Source organism: Ptychodera flava, chromosome 21 (assembly GCF_041260155.1).
Source record: "Ptychodera flava strain L36383 chromosome 21, AS_Pfla_20210202, whole genome shotgun sequence".
Taxonomy (NCBI): Eukaryota; Metazoa; Hemichordata; class Enteropneusta; family Ptychoderidae; genus Ptychodera; species Ptychodera flava.
This window is the reverse complement of record NC_091948.1, coordinates 5,910,223-5,927,360: the sequence shown is the minus strand read 5'-3', so window position 1 is coordinate 5,927,360 and position 17,138 is coordinate 5,910,223. Positions and strand designations below refer to the sequence as shown.

Below are 17,138 nucleotides of genomic sequence, written 5' to 3'. Positions count from 1 at the left end.
TAATTTAAAAAAGAAACGTTCATGCAGAAACATATATTGTCAGCAATGTGTGTTAATTTTGACTTTACATCAAAATATGCCTTTGCTGGATATCAAATATGTAGGGCGAAATATTAAAATCAGCCATGTTCAGCAAAATCCACACAACAGCATTGATCCTTTTCTAATTTGATTTGATTTGCTTATGTTATCCTTGTATGACAGTCAGATGGAACTTGAACACAACACAGTGAATAAGTATGCTGTAAAATGAAATGGTGTGGCTGCATCCACATGCAGCAATAGGAGTGCCTTTGTCTCTCACCCCTCATTTCCAACCTGTCCCATCCCTGAAAAATAGTTTGGTCTTATATTTATAATGTTAATAATTTCTGTATTCGTTAAAATGTGCGCATCTCAAAAACTTTTGATCATAAACATTTTCATTGTTTTTTATAGCTGACCAGTCAGTTAACCTGTTTATTTTGAATATTTGCGCATTTTTCCTCAGTATTTGACATTTCAGAATACCTTCTTATTCAATTTGTCATTTTCTAAAAGTTTCAATGCTCCTTTGTGTGGTCAAGCTTTCCACAAGCATCAAATGTGGTACTTCATATAGGAAGGTCTGCCTCTAGAGGGCGGGCATCATGAGCAGTGTTTGTTAGTTATTTCCTCCACATAAACTTCTGATTGTACTGTGAACAGTGAACATTGAACATGGCCGACGTCCGATTTTCCTGTCTAAAACTTTCACTCATTTTCGTTCATATGACTCTGAAACTCCAGGAAACGATTGGGAAGAAAGAGTTATCTTGAAATATTGAGGTACTCGCCGATATTTTGCAAAATTAGATGAGAAAAGATGCAAGGAAAATGCTGACAGGCTTACACAATGACCGTTTTCAGACTCAGAGGCATATGATCATCTGCAGATTATGCAACAGGCCCATATCACGTGAGGCCATGAGGGGATATCCACGCAACTCAGTACCAAACACTAGCGCACACAGAGTGAGCAAACACAAAGTGAGTAACCCTAACGTCAGCTCAGTAGTCTGTAATAGATCGTAGTCAACTAAGAACCTTGGAGAAAGGCTTACATGTAACACTGTGGCTATGCCGCTAAGTCCCTTTTGATTTTTGTCACAGTTCAAAATCGTTCTCCTACACCTCAACCTGAACCATGAACACCCCCACCAGTTTATGATATGACCCATCACAATGGCATGACGTCAACGGATCTTGACAGACGGAAGTATTGACAGACGGAAGTAGTTGACACCAGCATACTGGTTTTCAACTCTAATACCTTCTCTGTCTATAAATAGACACGAGAAGGTAATAAAACTGAGGAGCTAAAAATCTAAATTAGTAAGATGGCCAGCAAGAATCTTTATAGTACATCATGGTTACCGTTACTAGGGCTGATTAGTTGTAGCATCACAGTTCTATCATGAATATGTAAAAATATATATTTGTTGGAAAAACTTCAACAAAATTTTTTGAAATAATTCCTACAGGAATAATGAAAATGGTACTTTGATATCACCCATGTCTCTAATCATGGAACTAAAAATTCTATGCAAAAAGATGTCACAAGCAGCAGTGAAAAAAAACGCGTGTACTCAGATAAAATTTGTCGTAATTCCATCAACAGCAGTAAATGCCCGCACATGCTGTTGTATTTAGTAACACATACCGGATTTTTCTGAGAGTACGCCCAGGGCCGTTAAACAGAAAATGGCTACATTGTCTGCTTCACACCTGTAGCTAAATAACGGCCCAGGGCCGTAATTCGGTAAAAATTTACCGCCAATAAACTAAAAATAAAGGAGTTATTTTATCCCTGTTGATCACAAAACCAAAAATAAATGACGGTAGAACGCTGCAAAACATCCACTCATTTTTTTCTCGAGAGTTTTGTTTTCTTTTTCGTCATTGTGCGCTACAAATTCTAACAGATCCATCTTCAACAAAAAGGACACAATGTTGCAATTTTCTGATGCATCATACAATAACATAAACTGACACTCATGCACTCATTCACGCACGCATAAAACTAAACTGAACCCAAGATACGATCAAGATTTCTTTTATTTGTATATCAACACAAATTGCAATAATAATTATACACATCTCTTTGGAAAATAAAATCACACATGGAAAAATAAATTACGAGTCAGGTAAAATAACGCATGGATAATCAACGCACAACCGTGACAACACAAGGTCCCATTTAGCTGTGGGTCCATAGCTGTGGTGTTTCAGACGGGATTCATGCCTTTACGGGCTGGTTTTGACTTTTACGATTTTAACCCCGCCACCACAGCTATTGGATATTCCATAGACTAGCGTCCATGTTCCGCCGCAAGCACCCTTTGCGGAAGTTTGCTCGACGATATTTCGAAATATTTTCCATCCAAATTACAAATTGCCAACACTCATCGACAGCTTGGTTATTAGGGACTAACCAGACCAGAAGTCCGCTTAAATTCACTGAAATATCGCCTTTTTTCTAAGTTTGCCCGACATGACTACACGGAGACCGCCATTTTGCTAGCGTAAAACTGTTGGTCGAGGATCCCTGCAGTACGCCACTACAGTGACGTAGCGGTGACCTCTCAACTTCTAAACACAAACTGAGAGATTCTTCGTGTGATATTGATGACCATCGTTCGTCTTATGGACATTCCCAGTCTCACAAAACTGAAACCAAACTTTTACTTGGGGGTGGGGGAAAGTTCAGTCCTAGGTCCTAGGATCTATGATTATTCGTGGCGCGCGGATGCTGGCCGTAATCTCTAAGTTGAGAGGTCACCGCCTACGTCACTGTAGTGACGTACTGCATGGATCCTCGACCAACAGTTTTACGCTAGCCCTACGCTAGTACGTACGCAGTGTACGCAGTGCATTCCCTGTGTGCGTTCCTATTACACACAGCGTACACTGCGTACGTACGCAGGGCTAGCGAGAGAGTTGCCGACATCGACGGTTATTTACGAGAAATGAATAAAAGACTGGCATTTTTGGAAGCGATCGAGTAGCTGAGGTAGGCAGGGATACGACTTGGGCCCAAGAACGCTGAATTTCGGCAGTAATTGGCTTTTTACGTCAAGTCCAAAAATGGATTTGAAGTCACCGACCCTACGTACGGGTCTTTGCAGGGCTGTGGTGAGCGGGGCTATTAGCTGTAGCGGAACACACAGCATCGTACGCAGGGCTAACCTAGTTTGTAAGTGTGACAAGTTAATCAAAGTAGTCGAACTTTGTGAAAATAGATACAGTGTTTCACATTCGTTGCACGCAAAGAGGTCAATAATCGTAAACAATTGTGGATCATACCATTTCTACTAGGGATTACTACTACTGTTACGTTTGTGAATGCAACAAATTTACGCGAAGAAAATCATCAGATTTTTGTATCAAAGCGAAAAAAACCTGAAAAATAATGATGTACATTAAATATAAAAATAATGAAACAGAGTTATTTTTTATGATAGTCATTTTATTTATTTCATGATCCCCATCGTGCAGAATGGAAAATTCCTGGCTCCTGCTTCATCTGTCAATCATTGTCGGCATTGTGTGGCAAACTCTAACGTTGACTTTGCGTTCTTCTGGATCATTCCACCTGCATTTTAGTAGCATAAATAGGGGGATACGGACATATATCGCCGAAGTAATTATCTTAGAAGTGTAACTTATACGCTATATAAAACTTTTTGACCTTTGCGTAGGTAATTTTTTTTAAGGGGAGTCTAGTTGAAATGCCGTAGACAAAGGTTGAGATGAAATTTAAAATTCTTAATAACGGCCCACCCCCCCAAATAACCGCCCATGGGCGGTTTTTCGAGTGGGCGTACTCTCAGAAAAATCCGGTATGAAATTCCAGTCAGTGCTATTGCTGCAAATTTTTTTTGTGAAAAATGCTTCTCTAAAAGACTTGACTACTTTCTGTTTGTCTGTTGAAGGTATACTGTCACCTGTTCCAATTTTGCCACAGTTACCATGGAAAGAGAAAATCTAACCAATCACAGATTTTAAGCGGGCGGCCGCTTTTTAAAAACAGCAACCTCACATGGGAATTTTGAATACCAAGAAACCGCCCCTTTGACCATATATGGGCATATTTAGATTACCGGTGACTGTATACCTTTAAACCTTTGAATGACTCTATCCCCCAAAATTGTGTAATGTCTTTAACTGAACCATTTACATAACATTTTCTGAAAGAACATTTTTCATATTTAAAATACATAATTTACAATTGTCGAGTGATGATGATGTCACTGACAAAAGATTGTTGATCGGCACAAGCATATGCAAATTAACTCACAGATCCACCCTTTTCAGTCACTTCCTTCAACTTTGACCGGGTCATCTTAGGTTCCTGTTGAAAGGGACGACACAACAAGGTTAGTTTTCACAATCTATACTGTGTAATCTGTACAACAACTTGACTGCATCTCAAGTACTACTTGATGATTTTGTTCATTGGCTTCCATCTTTTGATTCCTGGAAACCACCAAAACCATAAATGTATGTTCATATAAACAAATGTTTAACCCATTGAGTGCTGTACTTGTTCCCACCAAAATTTTAGTGCAACATTTTTACCAATTTTTCTGTTATTTTTTATATTTTTGGACCAAACAGACATCACATTTCATTGGCTACAGTTTGTTATCAAAATTTTGACAAAAATCGGAAAAAAAATTGATTGGAGTATATTTTCTAAAGGTGACAAAAATTGACTTTGGCGCTCAAAGGGTTAATCCTTCTTATCCCTTGGTCCTAAGCAATCTTGAACATCATTACAAAAACTTACGATAAATGATATGTGTGATCTTGCAGTTCTCTGTAGCATATGGGGTTGTTTTGAGAGAATGATGTTGTGCATAGGCAGCAGCAGTTAAATGTACGGAAGTACAACAGATCAAAGTACATGTAATATTGCACTGGGCTTCACACATACATGTAGGCACTTACTGGTAGTATAAAGGCATCCAAATGACTGCAGTTATACAGTGTTTTGCTGAGTTCTGGGTACGTAAACAGTTAATGATTTGAGAACCCATGGAAAATTTGTCATCTGCTAGCTAACAGGATTATATCGATATACCAGCACTGAAGGAACAATTGGTAACGTGACAAGGAATCCTGGTAACATTTATGTAGAGTCAGCCTTTGACAAAATTACTAACATACTACCTTGGCAACACTGCACATCAGATTTGCAATTTGTCCTGTTATCATGTGAATTACTTTCATGTTGTTTGTTATCATCAACCCATGGTCTGAGTCTAAGACTTGGATTTTCTCAACAAGACTGAGTTGACTCTATAATATGCATGCAATCAATTTGTGCTATGAATCAATCAATACATAAATCTACTCCAGCATTATTTGATAATAATTTTCACTTACATAAGTGGCAGGCTCCTCGTCTCCTGTCATGTGATCCATATCTCTCATGGTGTTCCTCACCATGGCCAGAACATGCTCATTGGTAATTACATGCTGTTGACAAAAACAGAAAAACTTTATGCTGTGAAGTTACAACACTACTACTAACTTCATACAGTTGTACACAACTTTATAAAATAAATCATGAGTCCTGTGATTTCTTGAATGAAATCTGCACTTCAATTCTCGAAGCATATCGGAAACCATGACAACAATTATCCGATTTTTAGGGGATCAAAACGAAAGAATCCACGTAATACCATCTTGGAAACTGACCTTGAGATACTGAAGTGACTTGAAAGGGCACTCCGAAGTAGGTATCACTTAAGTCAAAAGTTTGACAAAACTTTTCCCTTACAAAGTGACTTCTAGCAAGTGTGTCATTAGTACTTGTTTGTACATAATGCAAAGATCTTCTCAATAGCAGTGCCTTTAAACAAACACACAATTCATATAGCACTATACTTACATGTAAAATTGTCTTGACATTGTACACAGACAAGTTATTTTTATCAGCATTTGCCTCTAATTGTTTTTCAATGTCTTCATCAATTTGTAAATCTTTTGGAGTATCTCCATTTTTTGCACTGCATGCTCTCTTTGCCTTTGGACTTTCAGCATTTTCACCGTCTCTGTTCAAAGTTCTTTTCGGTGACTTTGATTCCTTTGCTTTCTCTTCATCCACAGGCACAGCAATCATTTCCACATCACTGTCGCCTCTCACAGCGACCGCTGAGTCTTCTCCTTTGCCTTCTCCAAGTGACGTATCCTTGGTTACCGTCTCCGTTTCTAAAGCATCTGTAGCTGGGAGTTCAACATTCTCACTATCATCAAGTCTAAGTCGTTTCTTGGCCTTGGACTTCCCTGCCTTCTTCTTCTTCTTCTTCCTAATCCTGGCTTCTTCCAGGACCTCGTTGATTATTGCCAAAGTTTCCTGGGAGCCGGGTTCCATTGGTAACACGTCACCTTCATCCCTGGTATCACACTGTTCAGGCGAGGTTGCAGACTCCGACCTTCCCACATTTCCAGGGTTCAAGGTCTCAGTCTGGCTATTTTCATTCTTTGCTGGGTCCGTCACTGTCTGTAAATGTTCACTATTAGGTTCAATATTGTCAGAGACCCTGGCGCATGATCCAGGGTCTGCAATAGGAGCTGTCTCTGTTGTCGTTTTTCCTTCATTCTGTTTTTCCTTCACTGCTCTACCTTCTTCGTGTACCACGATTTCAACACCTTTCTCATGTGAACACCCCGCAGCTACAGCGTTAGAATCTGCAGATACTGTTTTACTGATTTCCGTCTGATCAGAAACAGACGAGACCTTTCCAGTACACTCTCCTGCATTCTTCACAGATTCAGATTTTTCTATACTTGGTTCATCACTACCAGCTGCTGTGTTTTCTGTCATTTTGGCAAGCCATGCTTTCTTGGGAGATTTCAACTCAGACAATGGCCTTTTCTGTTGTTTGTTCTTTGCATCTGTCTCTCTTGGAGAATTGTCTGGAGCCACACCACAGCCAGTGTCCTTTCCATCTTTAGATGTATTCTTGTCCCTTTCCCGGGTTTTCTCTTTTTCCTCATGACTGTCCGTCCTTGCTTCATTCGAAGCAGACATTGTTGGCATTCAGTGGTATCTGTAATAATGGGAAATTGGTATGTTTACAATATTGGAGTCCCGTAATAAATGTTTTACATTTTCAATTATAAACTTTACCACAATCCCCCACATCCTATTTGTGCATGTCTTAAAACATTACAAAATACATAACCACTGTAAAACAGGTGGTGGGGACAAGGCTTATGTCACGGCAAAGGACACGAAGCATTTAATCAAAGCTGTGTTCTCTCACATTTTGTATGTACAGCTATGTTTTCTTGTGAATATTTTCAACAAGTTGATAGCATGCGCTTTTCTTCTTTTAAGCATGGAGGTAGCTACCTCCATGTTTTAAGCAAGTGCGCTGAGGTATGTCCAAGCTTGTCTTCATATGTCTGTGCTGTATACTGTACTGGCGTTAATCAGGTTTGATTGAGACAGCAGTGTCTGATAGCCTGACATAAAACAATGCACTTTGTTTTCAAAAATTTGACCGGTCTTTACATCTTGTACAATATTGTTGCTGATACAAAAAAAAAATTTGCATGGACTATCTAACGGAGCCGAAGTCCACTATTATGTGCCTAAATTATAGAGCTCGACGAGCTATTTTGCTGTGAGAAAAACTTCACCCTTCCTCATAGTCATATCCAAGCGACGAATTCAAAGGGACTATATGTCCTTCTGTATGTGAGTGACGGCTGACGTCTTCTGGAACCTTTCTCGCTTGACAAATGTGTTTTCTTTTTTGACTAAAAACGTATAAAAAACGAATCACCAATACGGCATGATCTAAAGTCAGAATTCTCGATAATTATGGACAATATCCATACAATTTGTATGTGGAAATGAGTCTTGATCGTGTGGCCCCACCACAGGCAGGGCGGTTGACGTCGAACGCTGTTTTGATTATGATCATGATCCATTATTTGAAAGAAACCCTCAAAATGACACATATGTCACAGGTATCTGTATAGAATACGTCACACATATCTGTGTAGAATATAAGTTCACCTCACAACATCTAAAAGGGGGTTGAGATTTACTGTGGTTGTCGGGCAAACGCTCGGAAATAGGCGCCACAATCGCTGATGTTTACTACATGAAATGAATGTTTGTGGCGCTCGAGTTCCCCTACTCCACGCGCAGCTGATAAAATTGTGGAAATACCTACAAGCCATAACCACTTTCGACCACATTATGCGTACACGAAGCACCAGGATAACTATTTTCACCTGAAATATTCTTACCTGCACTCGAACATAAGAAAATACCTCACAGTTTCCATAGCCTGGCGATCACCCTTCGGAAGTAGCGCCATTTTTGGGGTCAAGCCTTCTGCAAGAACGCTGCCATCAACGACACAATTTAGATATCTTTTGTTTTTAAAGTTATACCCACGACCTCAGGACGCCGACGTGAGGTCCCTATGCTCTGACTGTTCCCCCGGGGGGGGGGGGTAACTCCCATCGATGGCTATACGGGCAGGGTCCGCGCGAAAGGGGTCGGTTTTTTGCACTGTTTGGTATCAGAAAGGGTATACTTTTCACGAAGTGTTGGTATGAGAAAGGGTCCGGTTTTAAACACAAACTGACAATTGTTAAAAAATCATGCTGTCAACGCTGGAAACCCATGTATCTACATCCCAGATCTACCATCAAAATTTCCGATCTGTCGGTTGGACTGTTGGTACTCCTGGTACCCCTAGATCATTATATTGTATGGTATCAGAAAGGGTAGGTTTTTTGCTCAAAACTGGTATCACAACAGTTTGGGTTTCCATGTTCGTGAGGAGCCCCCCCCCCCGTACTATTAGCCATGGAGTTACCCCCCCGGGGACTGTTCACAGTCCTTGTCATTACACAGTATTTACAGATGTCCTAGTGTTGATGCTCTCACTGAGGAAAACTGTTCTTGTTCTGAGCAAATATGGGTTTGCATTCACATCCGGAGCACAAACGATCGGAATCTTATGTGTACAGAGTCGTTTTACTTTACACTCAAGCGTCCAGCTGTGGTCGGGACAGGGGCGACCTTGCTACTATAAATCACGTACTGTACATTCAGTGGTTGAACAGCGCGTGCAGCCAATGACGAACCCAGGGTGATAATTTTGATTTATAAAATGGTCAAATACAACGATTAAGTAACTTCTGATGACGTTTTCAGGAATTGTTCCTTCTGAATCGCCGCTTTCTACTTTTTGCCGATTTCCTGGATTATTTTTGTAAAGCCAGTGCAATAGCCAAAATAGTATTGTCGCTTGATTTCGTTATCCATACTAAGTTTATTTATCCTCTTTCCCAACATTTAACCCCAATGTCAATGCAGGCGACTCACTACAGTTCAACGACTGTGTAATTCGAAGCACGTTCTTTCCATGTTAGAATGAAAGACTCTTGTAAAGAGGCCAACAGATTGAGCAAAAGTAATAGGGAAGATTACGAAACAACAGCTGCATGCTTGTCCTTTTCAACACTTTTGTTCTGTGTGTCTGTCACATTCTTTGTTCTGCTCCGAAAAACATATCTAACTGCCCCGCTTTCACTTTGTAAACACTATCTGTATGTCTGATGATTATGTGCTTTATAGCTGTTGGCAAATGAATTTCATGGAACCAACATCAATGTGCCTACATATACAGGGTGCATGCTGAATATTAGTCATTTCGTAATGCTCAACCTTTGACGCTATTTCCAGTTCTACACGTCCAAGTCTACCGTAGAAAACGATGGAGTGGAATTCACGGCATTGAATGTAAAGGATTAGACCATAAACTAGATACAGAACAAAAATGCAAAAAGAAATGAAAAGTTGCCACAATTTATCCCTTTGAATCAAACGCTTGCATGGAGTCCCTGGCCCAGTGCCAGTGCAAGAGTGACGTAACTATGTTTTAGTCAAAACTGAGTTTTTGATAACTTTTTGTTCGGGAGTGTGAAATGCATCTTTTGTGAAAATTTTGAGTAAAATAGTCAATGTAATTGATATTGCAATAATGGCATAACTTGAAATGCGACCATTTTGCACTTGAAAGTCAGTGCACTAAGGATGTGACTCAATACTTACGCCTGTTTGGAAAAATGTAGATGTCTTACAATGACGATGCAATTCAGGAATATTTCAACAAAAGCAGAAAATCGACTTGTACATAAATGACGTAACTCATGATGCTTTACGTCCTTTTTGCTCAAAATACTAGTGCAAGATGGACGCAACTCCACAGTTTTTTCAATTTAAACCATTAACTACAAAGAAATTGGATTTTAGAGTTATAAAACCTTTATTCCCCTCTAACTCAATTTGTTGAAAAACTGAGTTACGTCCCTCTTGCATTGGGCCATCGACTTCATCAGTAACTTCGTGTTTGTTTCATTGGAAAGTGAATATAGTCATTGAAATCGATATTTATTCTCTGTGTCTATGTGTTGATAGTCACTTATCATTCACTGTCTTATATTATTTGGTATGATTAATCAGAAGTGTGTTTTTGTGTAGCCGAAGTAAGTCGTTGTTGGTCTTGAGAAACCCTTCTGGCGTATTTTATTGACCATGTTGATGGCATACTATAGTCTCCATAGGAATTAAACAAAAATTAAAAAGTAAAGGGACATGCCAATGGTGCTTCTGACGATAAGTTGAGTGATGCGGTTATTTGAATATAGTGCGCTCAGAGGATTCAACGCATACTGTGATAGAGTCGGCTGGTATGTTGGTAATCTTTCTAGATTCAAATAAATCATAGAGATTTTAGATCTTTTTAGGGACCTTACTTTGCCAATTGGATTTTTTACTCTATCCTGACACTGACCCATAACTGTTCACCAACCTATGATACTCCGTTCCTGAGAAACCATGCTGTGGTATGATAATTGATTTGTATTTTCAGGGTGAACGTTTTAGTATCCTTGCCTTTGCAACTTTTGGTTTTAAGGTAGTATACGCCTAGCCTCGGGTACACATATTAGAACTCGCAAATTTTTACAATAATTTTTTGGCCTACCACTTGTGGGAGCTCATTTTGAAGATCATCGAATAAAATAGAGTTTTTGCTGGTTTATTTTCGCGAAAATCGAAAATTTTATAGGGCGGTGGCCATTTTGCATTGTAAGTGAGTGTGAATATTGGATAATGTGTTTCTCTTGTATCAAATTTTGCATGATGACTCCAAAACTTTCTTCTTGATTTCGAAAGAGAATGGTATAAAATTATCTCACTGAAAGTTTTAACAAAAGTTTAATCTGTCAATTTGGAGGTGCCTACGACCTTAAGGGCCAGTAACTTAACTTTTGACGTTCTTTTTCATTATCTTAATTTTATATGTCAATTGAAAGTTCTTGTTCTACTCCAAAAAGCACGTCGAAATTAATACTCACAAGTTAGCTTGCAAACATAGCGTCTACGTGTGTCTGTTATTGTTGACACTTGAATTCTAGTCCGGACCAGAATTCACTTGTCAACAATAACCATGCAGTCTGTACATGTACATTTTGATTTGAAACGCTGAATATTGTGTATCTCAAAATCTTTTGTAGAGTTGAAGAAGAAATTATGGGTGACGTTACAATAAAAAAATAGTGATTTCAAAAAATCATCAAGTTAAAGTGCCCTTTAAGGTGAAAATCACATAGACACGTAATTTATCGTTTACAGCGTGCATTACAGTGCACAAAGAGTCGGTGGCACACAAGTCGTGACTGTCGTGACTCTGTCAGTATTGATTTTCAAGCTCAAAAAAAGTCAGTGTTAGCGCGCAAAATACCCACAATGCTAATGGTGGCGGCATTTTGACTCACTGCTGACGGGATATTTAGAGATTTGCTGGCGACTTGACTCACAAACGACGTCTAGATGAAAGGGAGTTTGATTGTCAAATTTACTGCAACTGTAATGGAACATAGTTCTGCTAGATTTGCATCAAAATATATGGTTTCGATGGGATTTTGTTGAAATTGTATTCCTCTTTGCAGGCAATCGTTTAGAAGAAGAACACTAAATTTTGATAATGCCCGTCTTCCTTGAGGGTTTCCAAAGGTTAGATATTCGCCATAAACCATAAAATGTATTTCTGTTCGACCTTGTCGGATAAATTGTTCTATTACTATTTAAATTTAACCCTCTATCGTTTCTACGAATTAATCAGGGACAGATTGTAAATTCTGTCGACAAACGCCGTCCAAAGGGCGTTACGTTTTCCGATTACGTTACGTTTTGCTGACAATAATAGAATGGAATTCGTGGGTAATGTGAGTGTTGTATTTCATACGCGCCACTTTACTCCGACTGATATCTGCCACTCCACTCTAAGCGATATCTAGTATACTTCTCGTTCATATGAACACTTGCAGCTAACACAGGCGACTACATATACATTCTTCGTAAATACTAGCACGCACAGCTTAACCCTTTGAGCGCCAAAGTCTATTTTTGTCCTCTGTAGAAAATAAAGCCAAGTCAATTTTTTCTCATATTTTTGCCAAAATTTTGAGAAAAAACTATAGCAAATGAAATGTGATGTCCATTTGGTTCAAAATTATCAAAAAATTACAAAGAATTCAAAAAAATGGTAAAATTTTGCACTAAAATTTTTGCGGGAGAAAATTACAGCGCTCGAAGGGTTAATCCATCATGCTTTGATCATAGGGGACTGTGACCACAGTGAATCGTTCGGGCGAATGCGACACCCCACTCTCAACACAAGTCCTGTCACCGGGAAAATCGTCTATTTCTGTTTGAACATCTCCGATTACATGTATACTCATTCATACACCGTGCAGACCTTAACTTCGCATAAACGTTTAAACAGATTCGTCTGCTGATGTCGATCATGTGTCGTAAATGTGCGTCAAGGCAATGTTGAAAGTCCAGATTACGTAAAATTCATCGCTCGTACTGTTTTCCCCGCACGGTACGGGTGAACATTTTATCATCAAGTTTACAGTGCTGTAATTTAAAAACGGTTCGAATTCCAAAAGATTATGCAACACTCTCCCGGAATTATTCGATTCTTGTCTTGTTATCTGGTTACCATGAGATCTGATTAAGCATTACATATATATATATATATATATATATATATATATATATATATATATATATATATATATATATATATATATATATATATATATATATATATATAAGTTCATTTAGGACATATTATTGGCAATGACATGACTGATGATGATGGCATTGACAGGCAGAGACGTGCTTTTTGTGTTCGAGCCAACATTTTGCTGAGACAGTGTAAGACTTGTAATGTGGATATAAATAAAGTTTGTTTTCTACATATTTCACAGGCATTTACTTCTGTCATCTATGGGTGAATTCTAAAGTTAAAGTTATTAATACGTTAAAAGTGATGTACAACAATATCTGGAGACGGACTCCTTTGAGTTCCATCTTTTAGTAGTACTTCCGGTATGTATGCATCAAATGGCATCATGTCACTGGGTGAAATAATTAGACGGAATATTTATAAGTTTAGATGCAGGATGGAGCAATCCGTGAATAAGCTTGCGATGGCCATATATGAGTCAGATAGGTACTTTACGAGTAAGTCGCTACAGTTTTGCAGGAGGCAGCTGTACACATGTAATGTGTGAGACATTAGTTAACTTTTTGTATGATGACCTTAGACTACACGGAGTATGAGACCAGAGGCAGCAATTAATATTCTTTGTGAGTTTGTAATCTTTTTCTTTCTTTTCTATGGACCATTTAGTCTGAAATAAACATGATAGTAATTAATAATATTAATAAGATGTTCCATTTTTATATTTACGTATAATACATATATATTACCATTTTATATTTTATATTTATATATTTCCATTTGTATATTTTATATTGCTTCCAAGGTTCAATAATGTGAGTATAAATTTCAAGTAGATGGGACAGGCACATTTTCCTACTCCTGGTTAACATCAGCTGCGAATTGCAAAAATACTGTTTCGTCTTCCGCAGTAACAAGAAGTAGACTCATGTGATGACAAGAGTAAGAGAAGCGCAAGGTTGAAAGAGATCCGACCGACCGACCGACAGACGAACAGACAGACAGATAGGAAGGCAAAAAAACTGTCGGGGATAGATAAATTGCTTTCTCGTTAAGTTATTTAATTACGACGATTTTGAACTTCATGATGAATTGATGTGGCATTCCCGATCATAAATATAATTTATATCTCATTATCAGAGCCATGGTGGCATGAAGTCAATTAACATACAGTGATACACTCATGGTCATAATCTTGGAAGTGACCTTTAAAAATAATCATGCAAGTACATGTTATTTACATCGATCACGTCAACGCACTTCGTAATTAATTCCCATGGCAGTCTCGCAACCCTGAAACCCAGCCCAGAAGGCAGGAGTGTGACCGCACGAAATAACAGCAGGTTTATCTCCCAGTCCTGTTAGCTTGTCTCTGTTGTATAGCGTTGCATACCAACACATCCTAGGTGAACGACTTCCCATGATAGAGATTCTTATGGTGTCTTGGTACCTTCTGGAAGCCACAGTATCATACAGGCATCTTGATCTGTAGTTTGTGGCATATGGTCGCAACTAAATCCGCTCACTTTTAATGACTGGGAGAATGGAAGTACTAGGTTTATTAATTGCTGTCTGTGTTTGCTTTGGTTTCATTATTCGGAAATGTCGATGGACATCTTCCGTCCATGTGTCAAAATATGGGTGAGATTCCGTGAATAGAAACGTAATCCCTCCTCCATAACATTGAGGTCAGGGATGAGTGTCTGCTATTTGATCCTACCCATTCCTCTCCTAGTAATAGCTATCTACCCATTCGTTAAATTCTGGCGATCTGATTCGTTGGTATGCCGGGTCATCACATACATTTATAACAAGCTAGGCGTACGCTCCTGCCACGCTCGTCTCTCGTGCCATAACATTTGGTTGTGCTTGATATTTTTAAACTGAAGGCAGACGCTGTTTAAACAACACAGTTGTGATGGGAAGTTTCGGACCAACTTCGACGTAGCGATGAGAGTAATACGCGCAGCTCAAACCCTATTACCCTTGAAGACGAGTCCGAGCGATGTGTACCTTTTCTAGAACATTTCGTCCTTGAAATCTCCGTCAGACGAAGAGGATGGGTAAATTACGTGGATTTTTTATCGAATTTAACAACGAACAAGACGTGTACAACGCAGGCGACACGATCTCTGGTAACGTTGTCATAGACCTCACCGAAGACAAGGCACTATCAGGTAACGACACAGTCAGTATATACATACACAGGGACATGCTAGAAGGGGGCCCTTGGATAGACTTCTGAATGCATATGTTGACTATTTATCGCTGTCGACCAGGGCCAGGACTTGGGGCATATTGACGTCTGTGCAAAGATTTTGTGTTGTCCGTCTGCGACTTCAAAGCTAAACTGTGCATGCTTTTTGGGGAAAAAAACCCGATTATATAACTAAGGGTGACGTTATGCGACGAACACGGCGAGCTGGTGGTCCATCTGAGGTCAGTTACAGGCTGCGACCCCAGCTTTGTCTAAGGCCTGACAGGAGGACCAACTCGGGCTGCTGTGTTTATGGTTTGTTTCTGCTGCGTGTAACGGCGTTGTTGCGGTTCATGCTGTGTGCGAGTGTCAATTTATAGCCCCAGCTAGTATAAGGAATCGCCGAAGGCGTCAGAGCGATTGATCGCCCATCCACATACCTGTGGGAAGTGCTGGAAGTATCAGTACTGATCCAGGCATGTGCGCTGAGATGATTTTCATTCCACGGAAAGACCTTTCATATCAAGCTGACATAATAAAAAAAGCCTAGAAGTAAAATATGGCAATGCTGTGCTGATTCGGAGTATCCGTAAAATACGTGCTAGGCTTTAAAGCAAGTAAAGATTTGGCTGGAGTACCATATATTTGATTTCACAAAGCATCCTCGTAAAATGTGTGTGGTTCTAGGGGTAAAATTACCGTCCCCAAACCCACGATGGATACAACGCTTCAACTGTGTTTGCATTCATTTTCCACTGTTCCATCCGAAACCGTTGACTCTATCGAATGGAAAGTTTTATGATTCAAGCAAGGTGTGTAGAGCTATCAAAGCCACAGACAATATGTAACATTTTACTCTAAGCGATTTTGTACTATAACATAGGTGTTTATTTCTGAGTCAAACAGGGTCAGACATTCGTAAACACGCAAATGTAAAATATATATAATCATTTTAGCGCGTTGTAGTTGTATCTCTCACGGGTCCATCAAACAAAACGTCACTGAATTGTAAACTGTTGACGAACGTTTGGAAATTGTAGGAAATTTGAAAAGGGAACTCAGAAACCCTCAATTGCATTCCAACGTTTATGAAGTTGTTCAGTGCCATTGAAAAAAATCAAATGTATGTGTAAACTCTGATCTAAGCATTACTATTCCCATTGAAGTACGTGGTGATGTCGACAATATGTCCGTCATTTTATACCATTATACAGTGTGAATAGCGCGACATCGATGCAAGAGATTGCTAGCGATAACAAAGATAAGCTAGTGATAGAAATGTGGCTTCTTTGTTGCCATAGTAATACCTTCTCTCATGCAAAAAACCCTTTGTTGATTTTCCGAGAATATTGCTCTGAGATAAGTCACATGACGAGACGGTCAAGTATATCAACGTCAAGAGTTTAATAGTGGAAGCTACTTCTGTCGAAGAATTGCTCAGGGCAGCCATCGACGCTAGGGAAAGCCTACGAGGAAGTCACATTCCGCACATCGTCAGGGCAGAGCATTGCAGCGATAGGTCAAAGGTCATCGCGGCAGTGAATTCGAATGACGTATACAGTGGTGTCTATCACGCAGCTAGAGGGGATTAGCTCTGTCACCAAAAGAAATGTTTTTATTGATAGTTTTAATGTGACATCTGGAAATCTTTTATGACAGTGAAATAAAAAAACCTTCCTAAATCCGTATAAATATAGTGCATTATAAATTCAATTTGATTGGATTTTATCTCAACTTGGTATTTTTTGAACATTAAGATATTAGGCCTATGACAACAGAGGAGAACGCTTCCGATATAGTTTGATCACATAAAACCATCATGTGTTCAAACATGTCGTGTTATT

General features: G+C 39.2%; 2 protein-coding genes across 3 annotated transcripts in view; one reads left to right on the top strand and one right to left on the bottom strand.

Annotated features, from left to right (window-relative positions):
• LOC139121212 (GON-4-like protein) overlaps window positions 1–8,403 on the bottom strand; it is a 33,377-nt gene extending 24,974 nt beyond the window's left edge. The window contains exons 1-4 of the mRNA XM_070685911.1: window positions 8,293–8,403; window positions 5,918–7,079; window positions 5,410–5,502; window positions 4,319–4,372 (exon numbers count right to left, since the gene is read on the bottom strand). Of these exons, the coding sequence (XP_070542012.1) occupies window positions 4,319–4,372; window positions 5,410–5,502; window positions 5,918–7,069 (1,299 nt within the window). The 5' untranslated portion in view covers window positions 7,070–7,079; window positions 8,293–8,403. The remainder of the gene's footprint in view (window positions 1–4,318; window positions 4,373–5,409; window positions 5,503–5,917; window positions 7,080–8,292) is intronic.
• Window positions 4,334–17,138, top strand: part of LOC139121213 (arrestin domain-containing protein 3-like) — a 34,318-nt gene continuing 21,513 nt past the window's right edge. The window contains exon 1 of one of the 2 annotated variants that reach the window (XM_070685913.1): window positions 4,334–4,397. Coding sequence is in view for 1 of the 2 variants with exons in the window: in XM_070685912.1 (XP_070542013.1) it covers window positions 15,157–15,274 (118 nt within the window). In the remaining variant the exon portion in view is untranslated. Of the gene's footprint in view, window positions 4,398–14,886; window positions 15,275–17,138 lie in introns of those variants that run through there. The other variant, XM_070685912.1, reaches the window with a different exon arrangement.